Below are 19100 nucleotides of genomic sequence, written 5' to 3'. Positions count from 1 at the left end.
CAACGTTGGACACAACAGACATTTGGCCTGTTTTTAAGACTGGTTTGTTTTGGGGGGTTTGGGCGGGAAAATTTCACATCATGTTTCCTTTCGGGTGCTACGGTGGCTAGCGGATAGCACATTCATCCCAAAAAAAAAAAAAAATGCTCCAGCGGACCCTCGCTATATCACGGTTGACCATTTGCCGTTTCAGCGCATTCATACCTTTCTTTATATAGCAGATTATTCGCCATATCTCTGCATTTGTGGTGATTATTTCTCCACACGCTAGCTTACTGCAGACTGACAAAGGAATAAGCGTGAGCACTGAGCGAGGAGGGAGGAGTGTAAATATACAGAGAATCTCCACAGTTTTTGATCATTTCACACTTAGTAAAAGAAGCTGTAGTGCAATGTGCCTATTGCAAAGTACAAATGAACAAAGTAACACAACTTAAACCAGGAATTGTTGGCTAAACTGCTAATTAGAATGAACTGCAATCCTTAAATCTGTAGTTGGATGGGTGGGGGAGGATGGACACAGCTATTGTTACCTTTTGAACCACTTTATTGTATGAATAGTAAACGAAATACAGTAAAAACAAGCACATTCTTACTCGACCTGCCACTGGCCTCAAGTGATTTCCTTTTAGTGGTATTGGGGGCGGTTTAGGATGGTCGATAATAACTTCACCTGTTCATTAGCCTCTTGCTAACTTAAAATGGAGCATTTGAAGCAAGAGACCAATCACCTTGGTGAGACTGGTTTCTGTCCCTTGATGTGCCCGGTGATAGACGGGCAACAAGTCCAGGGTGTTTCTCACCTGTGGCCCACGTCAGATGGAAAAGGATCTCTTGCATCCAACAACACACATTCATTCATGACACTGGTCAACAGCAAATTTTATACGGAGTCGGCTTTGTGTCCCGAAATGTATTTTTGGCACTACAAAATGACTACTTTTGTTTCTAGCACATCATGTTCTTGAAACATTTTCTTTTTTTGTTTTTAAGTTAGACCTATAAAAGGTTGTGCAATATGGATTTTAACATGTCGTAATTAGTAGCTATGACGTGAGGAAAAAATTAGACCTGTTGCTCAACCTAACTCCTAATTCATAAATATGACCTTATATACTATATTACATATTATTGTTAGTAGTAGTAGTATAGTAGTAGTAGTGAAAACCTGATTCGGCTGATTCGGAATAAGTACAAAAATATAATCCAAAAAGTTTTCTTGCAATTCTGATTTTTAAAAATTTGTAATGTTTTGTTAACCAGTATTATTTTACATTGGCACACACACAACAAGCACACGCTGGTACATACTGTATACAGTTAATGCAAACATGTTTTCTTGACAAAAGAGAACAAATTTGTGTCCATTAATCAAGCCCATGAATGTTCTTATTTCTTTTCCGCAGGTCTGTTTGTCGTTGTCAACGTGGTTCTGAGCACAATTTAAGACATGTTAACATTCCTCCTAATCTCTTCAGTTTGGAATCCAGTGCTGCAGTGATCCATCATGTGCTGCTTTGCTCCTCACAGTGTTTGGGTCAGCCAAGAAATGTGTGCAAAGCTTTAATTTTAGATCTCTGTGCCGCACTCAAGCAAAGTGGGTCTCAGCACTCACTTCTTGTGTGATGAACTAAGTAGCTCCACTTGCTGGGTTAACTTGTGGCCACAAGCCTTCCGATTGTAACTATTCATCACATCACGCATGAAACGATGACTGAACTCAATGAAATAGTACACAACTGGCCCAACCATTCGCATTAATGCTGTTTTTCTTAAACAGGGAATCTATCTCAGCATTCATTATCTACCACACACTCAAAAAAAAAAAAAAAAACTAAATGGCAATACCAGAGAGAGTAGGCCCTTGTTTTGGGCAATGAAGCAGATGGTGAAGCTTAGAAACTTCCATTGATCTGATTGCCATTGTCTCTGCTGGAGGTGCACTGGGAAAAAAAGAAATACACTGTGAGCTGGAAAGAAAACAAAATCCAAGGTCGATACTACACGGGACTTTATCCAGTACGCTATTATTATTATATGGCTCTAGCATTTCCCACCAGTCTGTGTTTTACTTGTTTCCATGGTATCCACTCAACTAAGTTGGGTTTTGCGAAGAAAAGTACAGCAGAATTCGCTGCTATATGAGACTGCAGTATTCTTGTGCAGGCAATAGTAGCTTTATATACAGTCTCTCACACTCTCTCTTATATACAGCACACACAAATCAGCGATGACTCACCATCATCGCACCATCACTAGGGCACGCACGCACACACGCGCGCGCGCGCACGCATACACTCACGCAAACCACGCTCACACGTACACGAACACACCTCCACAGTGCTGCAGTGTGTGCACAGGAGAGGATGGAAGAAAACAAGCTGGTTCAATGCAACACATTAAAGCTGCACGTGCAAGACCGCGTGCTACATGTTAATACGCCGTGTGTTACAAATAGAATTAATATTCGTTTACATTTAAACCCAAATGAATCTCAGGCAGTACGAATTTACGAGTAACATGGAATCAGATTTTTCGTTCTTTTCTTTTATACCAAGTAACTTGATAATGGTAAGAGTGTTGACGTGGGAAAAAGGTACTCAGCATTATGTAGGACTGCTTTTTTTTCTCGTATGTGGCTGCCTGCCAAGCACTTGAACCTGCAGGAACTGGTAGCCTAGAAATATTTGTAATAGATTGTCATAAGGGACGCTCTTACTGCCACCCAATGGGCATGCAAAAAAATTGCATACGGATGCTGCAAATCATGCATATATATATATATATATATATATATATATATATATATATATATATATATATATATATATATATATATATATATATATATATATATATATATATATATTAGGGCTGTCAAAAAAGACGGACTTTTAAATAGTTTTACTTTTGCTTGACGGCTCGTTGGGGAAATCCAAAATAATTTGTACACTTTCCACATCCAAAGAAAAGGAGTACCATACACTTTGTATTTGAACGGCTTTTAAGAATGCGTGTGGACGTTTTCGTGGCCAATGGGGGAAATTAAACTCTCATCTTTTTACTTTTAATGTGGTGCTCTGTTTGTTTTTATCATCAATTCAACTGATTGGTTTTAGTATTGATGCAAGTTTAACTATACTGAGAGGTGCAATAAAGAACGTCACTTTAGTGGTAACTTCCTAGAAGTTTCAACGGCCCCTTCATATTTACGAAAAGGCAAATGTTTTAGTACAGCGATTCTTCAAGTGTGGAACGAGTACCATGAGTGGTACGCAGATTCCCTCTAGTGGCACGCAAAGGAAAAGGACGCCTCATCAAACAGTGGTAAAAGCTCGAAGCTATGCATACAGCCTACTTAAACGTTTTTTCAAAACTATTACAGTACATTTTCTACATTCCATGTTTTTGTTTGTTTGTTTTATTTTTTTATTTCAAGTACAGTGCATCCCCTATATACCGTTCAGCTGTATAACGTTCAAGTTTAAATACTCTTTGATTTCAATTTTATGGAGTCAACAGCAAATTTGAATATTTAATTTAAATAAACTTATTTTTTTCGAGGACATCAGGTTTTAGAAATAGGTTTTAAGGTTTTCAGGTTTTAAGTTTGACCTGCGCAATACAGATTTTACAATGCGTTGTCATTTGTAGCGCGGCGTTTTAGAAACAAATCAACCTGAACCGAATGCTTAATTCATAAATATTACTTAAGTTACTATGATTATTTTTATTATGAAAACCTGACGTGCTAGAGAAAAAAATAGGGCAAATTTGGAATTTTTTGGGAAAAAAAAAGAAGAAAAGAACATCGTTTGGGAGTTGGAGAACCACTGTTTGAGTAAAAATGTCTGATCCCAAATGTGTTTAATTTCCACTACAGTACAGTCCTTGTATTTGCTTCACCCTGTAGGAGAAGCCCTGGAGTAGCAATACAGTAAAACACGTGACGTTTCTTTAATAAGCGTTCGAACTTGGCTCTGGACGTTTTAGTGTGGGGAAATTGGGCCATTTTGTTTTTGTGTTTGTTTTACAGATTGTCTGCATTATCTAGGAGCGATTGAGGCCCCGGCACCATTGTACACCAATACTGTTTTCCCTACATTCGCCGGTGACAGAATGAAATTTGATCATGAAGATTTTCATTATGAGCAGATCAACCTATGATAGCAACAAATGTCGTATAAAGCGAGAATTCCGGTGTGTAATCAATATTATTCATGAGATGATAATTATGTTTGGTGTGAGTGTGACGATACAGTACAATAAAAAAAACTGTTTCTAGAACAAACGCCGATAATTGCCATAACCATGGGGAAATAAGCGTTGAGAACCACAAAGAGATTTCCCAGAAGGGATGCCATTTTTCTCAAAAACAAAGAATGATGACGAATTGCCGAGGGCCACATGTACAGTACAGCACAGCGGGGCTGTTCATTTCCTCACTGCTCCAGTCTCCACCCTGTGGCTCCACCCGTCTCACCGCCCCCCCCCCCCCCCCCTCCTTTGACTCCACTCCAGGACAGTAAGAAAATTATTAAAAACAGACTTGGAGCAGTAATGGTGGTTTGTCTTCGATCCGCACCACGCTCGAAAGCTTCAGGAAAAGATTGTTCTCAAAGGTAATTCTATATTCTTTAGATAACTCCCGAAACTTGTTGTCCCATGAAACTGTGACTATGAGTGTTTGGGCTTAGAAACATGTTAGAGCAGGTTTTTCTTCTTGTTGGGCCAGTCACGCTTCTGCTTTAAGAATGTAGTTGGGCGCAACACGGGGCTATGCTAGACATGAGGAGCTAGACTTCACATGTTCTCTTTTAAATCAGCAAAACGCTTTATATAGAGGTACACTGAGGAGAACAAACAAGAGAAGACTGGCAAACAAGGACTATAGACACCAAGTAAAGTAAATGCTTCCATTTCCTATTTCACCACGCAGAAGTTTAGCGTACTTTCTAAGGTGTCTTTTCTTTTTACAGCATCAAGACTGTACCTGCTAATTAACCGTAATCATCACTCTTCAATATCCTGCTTGAGTTAGTGCTCCACTTCAAGAGAGACATGAGGTCAGACCTGTAAACATCCATCCCAATGTTTTCAGAATATGCTCGAAGAAGCCGTTTTCCCTATTGTCAACAAAATCAGTGAAAGGACTAAACCCCCACCCACCCACACACCCACGCACACGCGCACACGCGCACACGCATACATACAGAAGGCAGCTCGACACATAAGGTATAGAACAGATAGATTTGATCAATACTTAAACCCTCCCAAAACGCATGTAAGGAAATGTGTTGTGATCCGATTAAACCAAGGTTGACTTTTTTGGTTCCTATTTCTAAAAAGTATGTTTGGTCTAAACACAAACCTGCTGGTCAACAACATACCTACGACGACATAGCTGCTGTAGCATGACGGCAGCAAGATCATGCTTTCAGTGCCTTTCACGACTGTTTCTCTTAACCTGGAACTGGAGCTTTAGTCAAGCTTGGAAGGGAAGTTCCAAATAGCAGGTAGCATTTGCATGAAAGTCACAGGGCTCTGCTAGAAAGAAAACCAATGTCAGGAAAAGCCTACTAGAACATCTGATATTCCTTCGAGATTGATGAGAGGCACTTTAAATGGTAGCAGGTGTGTGCTGACCTGGGTTATAATAGTTTGGGATTTTTCATTGTACAGTAAGTAGTGAGTTTTTTTATTTTGTTTAGAGATTTGTTTTTTTAAATTCAGGTTTTATTTGTTTTTACAGTGGTTTTGTTAGTTTTTATTAGCTTTTTTAATGCTCCGTGTTACTTTTTATAACTGTTAGCATTCGTTTTAGTATTTTTTTTTAAGTACATGCAGTATTTGTTGAGTGCAAAATGTTGAAAAGTATTGCGTAGTAAAGTAAAGTAAATTACAATTCTTATACAGCTGTTTGACATTCCTTGTTCTGTATGGCCCTACAGAAATACCAAAATAAATGCATTTAAAATGAATGTAAAGATGAAAATAAAGGACATTTTTGCTGTATATATGTTGCCTTTGTTAGTTTTATAAATGTGAGAATGTAGTTCCAGTTAGATTTTGTTTCTTGAAAAGCATTTTTATTTTATGATAATGTTTTCTTTCAATTTTAGTTTTAGCCATTTCGTGAACTATAAATCCATGGTGCTGACTCCCATTTAATATGAGTTTGGATCTGATTGGTTAATTCTTAACAATTACAGTTATAAAAGGGTGTGCACACTTGTGCAACTGTATTTTTACTTCCCCTCTCAAAAGGATTTAAGAAAACACACTACAATTGAGTTGCACAGGTTATGAGTCACATTAGGGGCAAATATTTAAAAAAGACTTATCCTGTTCAAATTTGTCATATATATAAAAATGACATTTGAGCAAGGGTGTGTAGACTTTTGATGTCCACTGTTGATGCTAAATGATATCAACGATGGGTTTGTTTTGCAGAGTGCAGATGGCCTCAAGAGCACAGATCCTGCGCGAGTTTGAGTCGACATGTCAGGCCCTCTCTGCTCTTGACAACAGAGGCTTTAGGCAGGAATTTGAGGTAAAAAAGATTTGTTTCATGTCCAAGCAAGAACCCTTTTGCTTTGGCCAAGGTCAAATTCTATTTCGTTTCAGTCACAGTCAACCTGTTTGCTTCTTTGATGAAGGCTTTATAAGTCACACATTTGAAGCGTTGTCATTGATAAATAGAGTTAAAGCATGACACTTCCATTCCTTGACTGGACTCAAACTAAATAAAACATCTCATTGATGTCTTTGTGAAGGAGCTGAAAGATGTCGGTAAAGATCTTCCAACCAAGACGGCGGATTTGGAGGCTAACAGAGAAAAGAACCGATACCCATACATCTTGCCATGTAAATGCTAGCATAGCATTTTTTTTTTTTTAAAGTATGTTCAGTTAACAGTGTGCTTCAGACTATTTTTTTTTTCCTCAACTACACCCGTCTACAGATGACCACTGCCGTGTGCGGCTGTCCATTCAAAACTTCCCCAACTCTGACTACATCAACGCCAATTTTGTACCTGTAAGAGTTGATTCACTCACCCAAATGAAGATTGCCGGCGTGGTTTACACTGACGCACGTGTGTCTCCACATCTGCGTGCAGGGCGGAGGATCTGAGAGAGACTTCATCTGTACCCAGGCGCCGATGCGCCACACCATGGAGGATTTCTGGAGGATGGTGTGGGAGCAGAAGGTCAGGATCATTGTCATGGTGACAGCTCTGAGAGACAGAGACTTGGTGAGACGCATTGCCTCGGTGTTGATGTGTGTTTGTGGAATATAAATTAAGCAGTAAAATGCACTCGTTTTTAGCCATTTCAGGGGGTGGCCATTCTGTCTTCTGTCGACTGAAAATGACATCACAACTGCTCACGGCCAATCACGACTGACCTGTTTCCTGGATCTGATCCGTGATTGGTCGTTGGGAGCAGTCGACAGAAGACAAAATGGCCGCCCCCGGAGACGGCTAAAAACGAGTGGATTAACACTTATTCAACAAAGGCAATATTTATCACAATGCCCTGTTTCAACTAGTGGGTTTGCATAGAACATATTCCTGAAAAAAAAATGTTTGCGTTGACTTCCGCTTTAAAGCAGAGAAAGAAGCATTTTATGTATTTGAGGATGACTAAAGCAAGAAACCCAGTTAATGGTTATCTTCCATCCAAACAACTCCAAACCTTACACTACAGTCAGGTTTTCTATGGGTGCAGGTACTATGTGATGAGTATTGGTCTCTGGAACCAGGAACAGTTTATCACGGACCTTTCCAAGTGACAACAATGGCTCGGAAACAAGGCCCAGACTATTTCACGTCCGCCATTAACCTCAGACAGGTTAGAAACCATTTGTCTTCCCTATTGCCACGTTTAAACACCATTGTTGACTGGTGTGTGTGCCTCCCGCACGGGTTATAACGCAAACCGTCTATCTTCATTAATGCTGGGCGCTATACGTTGTTTGTTTGTTTTTAATAGAGAGACTGTCCAACAGATCGGATCCTTACACACTTCCACTATCCATCCTGGCCGGACCGGGGCGTCCCCAAAGACCCGTCGTCACTCTGTACCTTTACAGATTACGTGCGGCAGCATTTGGACTCCATTCCCCGTTTGGGGCCGGCTGTTGTGCACTGCAGGTCTGACCTCTGGCAATATTGTCATGTTGGCGGCATGATGAACTGCAGTGCCATTCGGAGGCTTGTACTCATTCACCGTTTTACGTTTACAATCCCTCTGTGCTGCGATTATCAGTGCAGGTGTCGGGCGATCGGGGACCTTCGTTGCGCTGCTGTGGCTGATGCAGCTGTGCGTGAGGGGCGTCCGGCCCAATATACGAGCTGCTGTGGCTGACTTACGCCTACATCGAATGGGGATGGTTCAGATACTGGTAAGGCTACCATACGAAAAAGCAAAATAACAGCACATAGCTGGACCAGTTCAGAATGAATATCGATCTAATAACCTGTCAAAAACATCTCAAAATTAAATTAAATACACCACAAAGCAGCCAGGGATGCTGATTATTAAATGTATTACATTGGGTGTGTTTTGCTAGTCAAACTCGGCTCGCTGTGACCGACCAATGAGAGGACAGAAAAATGTCGATGTCATTGTGAAGCTGAATTTGCAATCTGAATGCTGAGAAACAGTGCCTTTGCTATACTGTATTTTAAGGGACATGGGCTGACATGGCAGCATAGAGAGGATGAAATCTGATTGGACAAAACAGAAAATAATAATGATAACAACGATTCTAGCATCCCCAAACACAGCCAAGAGACGCGCTACGAAATGAATAGATTGTCTGCAATAAATGGTAACAGTTTTACGGAACACATTTTAGAATTTGGTTTTGAATAGGTCAGCACTTCTGAACGTCTTGTCTTGCTGGGTGTGAACATCACCCATTTCAATTATATTACATAGAGATGTTTACTGTATTTTATCCTGTATAAATGTACTGTTTCTTCTTCAAATGGCACTCATTTTAACAATGAAACATAACATTGTACAGTCAGCCCGATAGATGTATTGCTATAAATCACAATGAGTGTGTAGTAGGTCTACCTCGTAGAAGTTGGTGACACAATCTGATGCAACCCAGTGGCATATAACGCAGTACATTCTTTACTAATACATAAATGGCTTGTTGGTTGATTAAAGGGGGAGTGGAAGGCTATAAAACATAAATTGTTTCTTTATATTTTAGGAGCAGTACATATTTGTTCACCAGTGTCTACTGTACTGGCTGAGTGGTGGCAAATCATCTTGGTGAGCAAATAGAAGCAGTACTTTGCCATGACTTATTTAAAATGATGTTTTTTCCATGGAATTGTCATCCAATGATCGTCTACCTTTTTTTTCTCCTTTTTTTAAAAACAGCTTAACCCAGTTCGAGCACACGAACCGAGAGCTGAGAAGGAGAAATCGCCATCATAGACGGAAGCATTCGTCGAGCCAAGCACAGAGCATATGGCAGCAAGTTTTACAACCCGGGAAGCTACTGCAGAGGATGCTACCCTCTTCATCACAGCTAAATCCAGGGCCACATGCCTCTTGACCTCACAAGGGCTAAGCTACAGGCCACGACTGAAAGGGGCCCTTAAAAAAACAGTTTTTATTTTCGCTGTGAACATTTGAAGGCCCTAAATCCCTGATGGTACCCGTGCTCGCAGGCGAATCAAAGGAAAATATAACTACACACACAATGCAGCAACTGCACTTATAACGTGAAAACCACAGTAGCCCGTCACCAGGCAAGAGATAAAACAAACCTGCCAGGCAAGACAAACCTGTTGCTAAACGCTGTACGAGTCTCAGGCCAACAATGCAGCCGCAACCGCACATACATTTCTGCTGCTAATGGTGCTGATTCATCTCAATGTCCCCCCCCAAAAAAGTTTGCAACTGGTTGTTTTTGTATGCCGTCAGCTTTATACTGTGACTTTTTTTTTCCTCAATTAAATGTTTTAAAAAATCATTGTGCAGTATTTTATTAATACACAATGCAGGCTAGCAGTACTTAAGGATGCAAGTGCAGAACTGACACTGGACTTTACTAGAAAGGCAAAAACATGGTATAGCAGCTGTACAAAAAAAGGTCATGTTTCAGAAAACCCTCAGGCACAGCCAGTCTCGATGCATGGAGTCGAGTATTATACACTATAGAACATTAAGGGCTTGTGTCACTTGGTTGAGTTTCCCAACTCATAATAAACGTGGATTAAAAACAAATTCATAAATCCTTCTTCAGAATCATTTGGGGCTTGGCGAATCTGAAGAACGGGCCACCTGGTAACTGTGCCTGCTGCCGCGTGTCCACCTTGTGGCGAGTGCTCGGAAACGTTTATATTCCAATGGAGGAAAGAAAAATGTCTTCAACAGTCAATGAGATCCACTGTTGAAGCCCAAGCAGCATCCCCGAAGTTCCAAAGTTCTTGTGTGAACAGACACAAAAGCGGGAAAACCAGCAAAGGCGTCACGCCAAACCTAGCCTTAATACCGACCGCCATGGTGCTCATTGAAGACAGATGGAAGGAGGAAGTCCATGAGAGGCAGCACACAAATATATTACGGTTTTGTTTCTGGAAAGCATATAAACAACTGATAGAGTATTGATTTAAAAAAAAAAAGAAAAAAGACCCACAGTTAAAATAATATACAAATGATAGCAGAGAGATCAGGTCCAATCACCCTTTGGCCAAACAAAAAGCATTAAAATAGCAGAGGAATTCTTTGAATAAGACAAATATTTGCCTGTATTGATTGTATGTACATTTCACCATGTACAAGTGCGTAGGCAGACATAATATGAACATGTACATGCCCGCGAGAGAACGTGAGGTGAATCGAGAACTACGACGAAATGAGCAATCAAAGGCTGGGCCAAAAAGAAGGAAGCAGTCTCGTTCATGTGGCTTTTCTCCTTCGGTCCAATTAGTGCACACTCTCCGGCATGTTGATGGTTTCTTGGATTTCGCGGACAACGAGAATGCGGGTCAGCATCTGCGCCAACTCCTCTTTTGGGATAGGCTGAGTGGAGTACCAGATGGGGCTGTTTGGGGCCACAACAGGCTCGGGGGTCAGGTAGAAGGTGTCGTTCCGTCCTTTGGCGCTCTGCGGACTGAAGAGAAATATGTCGTGGCGATCACACGAGGCGTCTGTGAATGACGAATGTGTCTGTAGAACACGCTCGCTAAATAAATGCTCCCTGACGTCGCTCGACCAATCCCAATTTTCCACGGACGTGATTCAGACGAGCATTATTGTTTCATGACAAAACCAAAAACATACTGTACTGATTTCATGTTTGAGGAGAGAAGACCCTTACTGCTATAAAACAAATTGTTTTGAGCACGCTCAACTCTGGTGACAAAAAGTCACTTTATCAAAGCAACACACCACTGAAAATTCATTGTCCTTCATTCAATTAGGCAGTGTGTATAAACATTATTAGTGCAAATATCAGTGGCGTCTGAAAAAAGTTGAAGCCGTTTAAGTATCAAAATAACGACATAGCCTGCGCAGGTCCATGTAGACCTGCTTTGACGTGGCGCTATTGATTTTTGACTTGTTTGCTGATCTATTCTGCGATTGGAAAAAAAAAAAAAAAAGCCATTTGGCAGTCAAGTATTGCCATAATTTAGATCGCACTTATTTTATGTGTATATCTATACATGCATGCCTAAATCATACCATGACAATATTAAAACGAAAATTGCAATATTTTTTACTTTAATTGACATTGTAAAAGTTGGTATATTTTTATCAAGTGCAAGATAAACGGCTATTTTTCTTATTAAAAACAGTACCCCAAAAAATTGGAGTTGTTTTTTTTTCGGGAAGATGGAACAGATGAATGCCATTTGGCGTCGTCACAGCCCAAAATAAAGACTAATCGCAACGCACCACTGTACTAAGATAGAAAAAATATGTTTTTGATTTGAAAAGGATTACATTATATTGTCCAGTTCCCATGTCAACACAAAACACGTCATTGTCTTCTTTTGAGCGCATGCGTCACTTACCATTTGAAGAGGTAGAAGTCATACAGCTTGATGGGGCATCGCAGAGGATTTTCCGGGTCCTCGAGTTGCTCTGAGTACATGTCGTCTGTGACTGGACAAAGAGCAACATTGCTCTTAGCCTTTAAAGGCAAGGCTTGATGATGGTCTCCAACTGATCTGTGTCTGTCTTACCTTTCTGTCCGATGAATCTTTCTGTTGCTTTCAGGTATCGGATGCTGGTGCTCTTGTCTTTGGGATTATTTGGACTCTTCCGGGTGTGTCTTAACACTTTTGAAAAGGCAACCTTTAGATGTTGATCAAGTGTCTTCAAATGGAAATACCTGTTTAAAAAAAATAAATAAATAAATTAAAAAAAATATATATATATATTTGGGTTCAGTCATACACAAAGAATGTCTGGTCTTGTGCATGCGTACTTGTGGCAACAAATGGATCCACGACAACTCACTTTGTGTTGAAGAACATCAGCGTTGTAAGCAACGTTGATGGGGAATGAGCCCCAAGTTGTTTACATTCCCACAGCATCTCCTCTGTCACATGACTGGGGAGTATATAGCCTGGACGCACATATAAAGAGCACAGCGGTTAAATGGATATGGGTCGGCGCTTTGAACACAAAAAAGGGACAGGGAGAGTCAGTGAGGAATTTCTTCATTTGGTATCAATTCACATACATTGAAATAACAAACCCCACGGGGGTTTATTTATACGTTTACCATTTCAGACTGGAGCCAAACAGAGAAGTGGCAAAAAGACCCGCATGCGGTCCACATTTATGTTCTCACCGAGCGGATGAATAGACGGCGCCCAGGGTTGGAGAATCTGGTGCAAACTTTGAGCAAAGCGAGTGTAGTACTGGTCTGAAAAGATGTCATCCACGCGACCATTATCAAACAGATACTGCAAGATAAGAGCGTGGATTTAAGCGCGGTCCATGCAAACAAAGACGCAAATGTATTTGAAGGGAGCCTGCCTGCCTACCTTTTGTATGCACAGAAATACATAGTAAAGGACGTCGGCTTCATAGGGCTCGCCTTCCAAGCCGCGCGCCTCTGCGGTCATGAGCGAAAGACCCATGCAGAGCTCAGCTACAGCACACGACACCAAGTCTTCCTGGTAACGCAGTGCCTGCCGTCCTGAAACAGAACACGCAACTCGCTTAGCCGAGGCACGGGAAAATAGAGCATAAACGTGAGCAAGAACGTGCACTTACGGCCAATTGGGGCCAGTTTATGTTGATCGGATTTGTCCATCTCGGCATTTTTGCGCTGAGCCCACGCACACCACACCTCCAGCCCCTCGTCTGGTTTGAGAGTGGCGGGGAGCAGAAGCTCCTGAACTTGCACTTGCTGCTGGCCTTGCCCGTCTACCTCTGCCACAACCGCCTGAGCCTGCACCAACAGTAGTAACCCAACAGTTCACCGGTTTACGCCAAGAAATGCCACTTGCGTCGCATTTATCTAGTGGATATGAAAAGTCTACACACCCCTGTTCGACTGTTCAAATCTTTTCCAACCATTAATGTGGCCTTTGCAACTCAATCTTTGTTTCGGCTTTTCGAGAGGGGAAGCAAAAATATACAAGTGAAAGAATGAATATGGGCATCAGCATACACCTGCCACCATTGAAGAGATTTGGAATTTTTGACAAAGCGCAAAGACATTTCTGATGTTCTAGTGGGCTTTTCCTGATATTGTTTTTCTTCTTAGCAGAAGCCTGACTGCTACATCAAACTGTACATAACACATTTTGCATGTCTGTTTGAGAGATATTGTTTCGGTTTGATTTTTTTTATGTTTAGTTTGATGTTGGGCGCAAACAACACTCCCATCACCAAATGAACACCATACCTAAAATGAAGCATGGTGGTGGCAGCATCATGCTTTGCGGCTGCTTTTCATCAGCTGCAACTGGGGACTTGGATAAGAGTGGGGCATTTAGGAACAGTTTCATGTAGAATAGCACAAAACCTTCAGGCTTCTGCTAGAAAGCTTAAAAACAACAAGAAAAGCCCACTAAATCATCAGAAACCTATTTGAGGTTAACCAGTGGCACTTTGGTTGGTGGCAGGTGTGCGCTGGCTAGGCTTGGCCTCCGGGAACCGAGTGGAACCAAGACTAGTACTTCGGTTCTCCCGGAATCGTTCAGGTTTTAAAATGTCAGTGCCACATTTCGATTCCTAATCCGTCTCGCCGAGGAAGGCGCCCAAACGACAGCCACGGGCAAAGTACAACAGATAGGAAATGTGTGCGCGCCGCGCCGGCGAGCAGCAAGTGCTGACAACACACAGACAGCAACGAAGACGACAGCCTAACGCTCGCAGGGTGTGATATTTATGGATGTTGGACACAGGTTAAAAGTGTGGCTGCACTTCATAAAAAAAGACCAAGCTGTTCAAATCTCGTGCAAAGGAGGGTGCACGTCTAATATGATTAAACATCTCCGTTGACATGGGGCAGAATTGTCAGACTGTTCGGTCTTTGACACTCTGCGTCGATCAGCCAGTGTTCTGCAATCCCCCCCCCCCCCCCCTTTCTTGAGGTTCTCCAAAACAAAGCTCTCTTGTGGGTAATTGAAGCTCATAGGTATGATAATAAAATTTGTCAAAAATATCCATTGAGAGAATCATGGGAAAATTCATACACGGTAGAAAGGTTGACGAAACAAATATTTCCCCCCCACTACAAATGTAAAGAATGGGAATGGAGAATCGTACGGAACTGCATTCGAACAGGGGTGTGCAGACTTTTCCTATTCACTGCACTTGTGTCGAAGCGTTCTGGGTGGGCGTTGTACCTGAAGCTGCTGTCCATCCTGCCCTGTTAGTCCCTGTGTGTGCAGCACCTGCTGCTGTGGGTCCCAGATGAGCGACTGCGTAGTGTTGGAGTAGCCCTGCACTGCCACTGGGATGTGGATATTCCCATTCATCAGCTGCGCAGGGAAGAGGGTGTTGGCAGCCAGCGTGTGCACCACTTCCTCTTGCCCGCCCATTCCTGCCGTGCTCGTTATGCTGGAAACCGCCTGAGCCGTCTGACTTTGACTGGAAACGTTTTTCAACTTGTCGCTTTCGATAGTGACCTGTGCGGGTATTGCGGTCATGGTCGTGGCATTGGCGCCGGCGACCTGCACAGTTCCATAGGCTTCCTGGGGGATGGCGATGTGCGTGACCTGCTCCCGACCTCCGGCCCCCGCAGGAGCAGAATAGACGGGAATGGTCCAGGTCTCACCCGTGGGACTGGTAATGGTGCCCGTAGCACTGTAAAGGTGCGAGCTGTCCACTGTTAGGAGGTCTGGCCGCAGGGAGACGTAACTCTGCTGTTGACCCTGTCCTTGTGGGATGGCTAAGACTGTCGCCACCTGCTGGCCAGGTAGGGCATAAGACACAGTGATGGGCATGTCCACTTTTCGTTTCTTGGCGGGCTGGAGGACACCTGCGCCTTGGGATGTGCTTCCCAGAGCCCTCCTCTCGACGCTGTCCTGTTGCTGAGTGGGGGAGAGGGCCCCCACGGTTTGAATTTGGATCTGTTGTCCCCCGGCAACAGCCGCCACCAACTGGGCTTGGAGCTAACACAAAGAAACGCATTTCGTCTGTTAAACGCCAAGTGTAATTGGCAACGGCGTGAAAGGGGGCGTGCCTATAATGTCAACGTTCATACTTGTTGGTGCTGCTCCTCCGTGAGATCGCCCGGCTGAATCAGCTGTGCTGTTGTCACACCTTGAAGCTGCTGATGGGAGCCAGAGGGCACTTGGAGGACCTGACCCAGCATCTGACCAGAATGCTGGCCAATCTGCACCTGATTCGGGGGGGAGAACGTAATCATAGCGGCAATAGAACAAAACTCAAAAGTGACCCAAGAAAAGACAAACCGAACAAACCTGTATAATCTGTTGGTCGTCATTCTGCTGCTCAGCTGTCGACTCTTGGATCTGCTGCTGCGGCTGAACTTGCACCTGAACCTGCACCGGAAACAAGAGCTCTCAATTCTGACGGCTCCCGCCGCCACATGAGGTTGAAATCAACATGTAGTCTTCAGTCTTACCGGACAAGCGAGTTCCAGAAGCGACCCCGCCACTTCAGTGCTGTCTGTGTAAATGCAATTTGCCTCTTGCTGGTACACCATGGTCGCCGTGGTGGTTGTAACATCTTCACTTTGCTGGCTGAACTCCTGCAGTGCATCTGGACCCTTAGTGGCCAAGGACTCGAGGAACTCCTTCATGCGGTGCTGGGGGATGCTGCGAGCTTTCTGCCGCACCAGCTCCTCATAGGAGCCTGTGGCATCCAGGGAATTATTCATCGTTGCCAACACTTTTATAAAAGAGAAGCTGTGGAAAGAATGAGAATAAAGATCATCTTTGTTACGAGTATGTTATCGATCTTTTTCGCTACATAAGCTGTGGTTTAAATCTACATTCGTCATTCAAAGTTAACATGAATACAAATCATTTGTGCTCTATGTGGGGAACACACTCTTCTACTACTTCAAAGGGAAAAAATGTGTAGGTTGTATTTGAAATACATGTATTTTTTTGTGACACCAATCAGGAAATCTTTCTACACACCTAGTACACAAATGTGTACACTAAGGAATCATTACGTGTGCAATAGTGCAGCAATTATTTTTCCACAACAGACTTCTGCAAATGATGCAAAAACTAATCGACCATCAAATAAATTGGCAACTATTTTGATCATCAATGAATCGTTTACAACCATTGTTTAACTTAAAATTGACCAAATCCTCTGATTTCAGTCTGTCAACAGTAAATTTGCTTAAATTGTTGTAGTACTTCATGAAAGCAGACTGAATTCCTTTGTGTTTTATCAAAATAAGACATTGGCAAACATGTGCTGCTAAATGTTATTTGCAGGTGTGGTATGAATAAATGATAAGTGACATGTACTTGAACCTGAAGCAGTCTCAGATAAATGATCAACTAGTATCCCCTTTGTATTAATCAGTCCGTTTAAAAAGTTTGCCACCACCATTACTCATGACCCCATTTTGGTGTGATCTGTTTGAACTCAGAAAAATGCTGGTTAAAAATGTTTCTTCCGCATCTATTTTTAGATATGATGTAATGTGGAGTCCAATCCATTGCCTTATTTTCGACGTTCTGATTTTAATACAGTACTTTGATGAACCTCGCAGGCATATGGGGATAACTCACCTTTGATCCCTCAAAAAGTCTCAAAAGGTAGCTTGACTTTTTACACAAACGTGTTTCATCTAATTTTAAAGTGTTACGAGTCATGCAAACGAGGTTACATCCAATGTGTAGTACTATGCCGATGAAGATGATATGGTGTCAACATGTTATCATTCTAAATTAATAATTAATTAATGTAACTCATTAACTATAATAATTATCACTCAGCTTGTGAAATTGTACGTTTTCTTGCGTTGTCTCGTCTTAATGTTTTGATCCACACTAAAGGAAAGTGAGAGGCCTCAAGGTCTCCGCTTCATTCAATTTTTTAAAAAACTGATTGCTGGTCATTCTCATTCACACACTTTTTGAAATGTTTAAAACTTAGTTCTGAACGTATTGACAAAATTTAAACGGTCTTTTTGTCATGTACTTAAAGATGCATGTATAGTAACCTGGAAAATTATTTTTGGGATCAACTTCAAAATCAATTATTTGATTCTTAATCAAAAAGTTTGATAATTGCAGCCCAAAAGAGGTAAAACAATGAATATCGCGCCTTCCAAAACATCAACACAAATCAAATTAGCTCGCAGCCTAGACCATCAAGCAGGACAAAATGCGATACTGATGAGTTCAACTGAAGTTGCTGTCACATTTGCAGCTCGCTGTCCTGCGGCGTCTCAAAACAAGACAGTGGAAGAACACGAAAGAGTTAATTGTGACTGCGTGGAGTCGAGCTGCGGACAAAAGCGCGCTCACTTTCCAAATCGGGCACAGCAGCCACGGAAATAAACATTTAATGCAACCGTTTCGACAAACAGTTATTTCATGCCGCTTGAAAGAACACATTCGAACTCTACGTGATATTCTTGCAGCCGATTACACAACACGCCAGCTTCGCCGTCAGTAGGGCTAACTAGCCGCATGTTGTTTGCTTCAGACAGCCACAAACGGCGAGATATGGCGCGGGCGCAGCCGTTCACAGAAGCAGCTCGTTTGCATCTGGCTCCATGTACAGAGAGCAGTGCGAATGTTAGTGACGCGTGTTTTCGGTTAGCTGCCTCGCTAGCAGGCAAAAGTGCAGATTCGATAGCATTAGGCTAGCTACCTCTCTTCCTCAACGGTGCCGAGTCCTGGGCCGCCCACTTATAGCCGCGAAACGGCGCCTCCTTTTAGTTAAGAAAACAAAGTTTACTGTTGTGTCTCTATGGCGGTGAGGCTTCTTCTTTTTAAAAATTTCTTTTTAAAACTAGAGGCAGATTTTTTCCCCCTTTTCCTTGACTACTTATATTTCGCTGGGCGCCATTTTACAATAGTGCTTGCAGACCAATGGGCAAGCGATTTGTAAACCTGTCCTGATCTCGCGGGATTTCGAACACATGTTCTCGCGGGAACTGACGCCGTGCGAGTTTTCGTTTAAAGACGCCACACGCTGACTGGGCGGCACAGAGGAGCACATAGATAGTGGTCCACCTTAAAACCTTGATATTGCAGACACTTGTTCTGAGTGGTTGACTGGCATCTCCAGGTTTTAAGGTGGTCTCATTGGCTAGGTTCACACTGCGGGTCTTAATGCTCAATTCGGATTTTTTGAAAAAATTAGATTTTTTTTTTTTTTTTTGTGTGCGCGTTCATATTAAATTATAAATGCGACCTCGGTCTTGTCTGCTGTATGAACACATGCGTCGTCAAAGTGGCCCGCACGCGCAGAAGAGACGACGTCACACTCGACGTCGTGTTTGCGGAAGTAAATGTGGTCCAGCGTGTCAGAGAATTTATACAGTCAAGCGATTAGGTAGCAGGTAGAAATAAATACAGTATTTGGGGTAAATTATGAGGCGAGGCTTTAATATCTCATTTCATGGAGACATCACTAATGATGACGTCACGTCTTAACCGTGTA

The 19100-nt window shown here is 42.3% G+C and overlaps 2 protein-coding genes across 9 annotated transcripts; one reads left to right on the top strand and one right to left on the bottom strand.

The window, feature by feature from the left end:
* The first annotated feature begins 4494 nt into the window (after window positions 1–4494).
* On the top strand, window positions 4495–9999 carry LOC147153998 (receptor-type tyrosine-protein phosphatase V-like). 8 transcript variants are annotated; one of them, XM_086039048.1, is made up of 12 exons: window positions 4504–4622; window positions 4827–4901; window positions 4980–5066; window positions 6454–6553; window positions 6777–6867; window positions 6965–7038; window positions 7121–7255; window positions 7731–7853; window positions 7995–8155; window positions 8271–8406; window positions 9229–9290; window positions 9402–9999. In XM_086039048.1, the coding sequence occupies exons 3-12, from the start codon at window positions 5062–5064 to the stop codon at window positions 9577–9579; spliced, it is 1065 nt and encodes a 354-aa protein (XP_085895174.1). In that variant the 5' UTR covers window positions 4504–4622; window positions 4827–4901; window positions 4980–5061; the 3' UTR covers window positions 9580–9999. The 8 variants fall into 8 exon arrangements, with proteins under 8 accessions (XP_085895131.1, XP_085895122.1, XP_085895174.1 ...); XM_086039031.1 differs by having other exon boundaries at window positions 4827–4906; XM_086039057.1 differs by having other exon boundaries at window positions 4506–4622; window positions 4844–4901.
* On the bottom strand, window positions 9997–18527 carry qrich1 (glutamine-rich 1). The gene is made up of 12 exons (XM_086038986.1): window positions 18306–18527; window positions 16087–16369; window positions 15923–16003; window positions 15703–15840; window positions 14843–15610; window positions 13260–13437; window positions 13028–13182; window positions 12832–12946; window positions 12495–12603; window positions 12218–12366; window positions 12047–12137; window positions 9997–11142 (listed from the first exon to the last, which is right to left on the bottom strand). Exons 2-12 carry the CDS (start codon window positions 16339–16341, stop codon window positions 10956–10958), a joined length of 2226 nt encoding a protein of 741 aa, XP_085895112.1. The 5' UTR covers window positions 16342–16369; window positions 18306–18527; the 3' UTR covers window positions 9997–10955.
* Between the last annotated feature and the right edge of the window lie 573 nt (window positions 18528–19100).

Source organism: Filicampus tigris, chromosome 1, assembly GCF_054856515.1.
Source record: "Filicampus tigris isolate MCC_2025a chromosome 1, RoL_Ftig_1.0, whole genome shotgun sequence".
NCBI classification, from domain to species: Eukaryota; Metazoa; Chordata; class Actinopteri; order Syngnathiformes; family Syngnathidae; genus Filicampus; species Filicampus tigris.
This window is presented reverse-complemented; position numbering and strand designations above follow the sequence as displayed.

Excerpts from the sequence above, each read along its gene's own strand:
- LOC147153998 (XM_086038996.1), top strand. The coding sequence starts at position 4,561 with ATGGTGGTTTGTCTTCGATCCGCACCACGCTCGAAAGCTTCAGGAAAA. Across the intron at positions 4,623-6,453 it reads GGAAAAGATTGTTCTCAAAG|AGTGCAGATGGCCTCAAGAG; the intron begins GTAATTCTATAT and ends TTTGTTTTGCAG. Across the intron at positions 9,291-9,401 it reads AGTGGTGGCAAATCATCTTG|CTTAACCCAGTTCGAGCACA; the intron begins GTGAGCAAATAG and ends TTTTAAAAACAG.
- qrich1 (XM_086038986.1), bottom strand. The coding sequence starts at position 16,341 with ATGAATAATTCCCTGGATGCCACAGGCTCCTATGAGGAGCTGGTGCGG. Across the intron at positions 12,138-12,217 it reads AAGATTCATCGGACAGAAAG|TCACAGACGACATGTACTCA; the intron begins GTAAGACAGACA and ends CTCTTTGTCCAG. Across the intron at positions 11,143-12,046 it reads GACTTCTACCTCTTCAAATG|TCCGCAGAGCGCCAAAGGAC; the intron begins GTAAGTGACGCA and ends ATTTCTCTTCAG.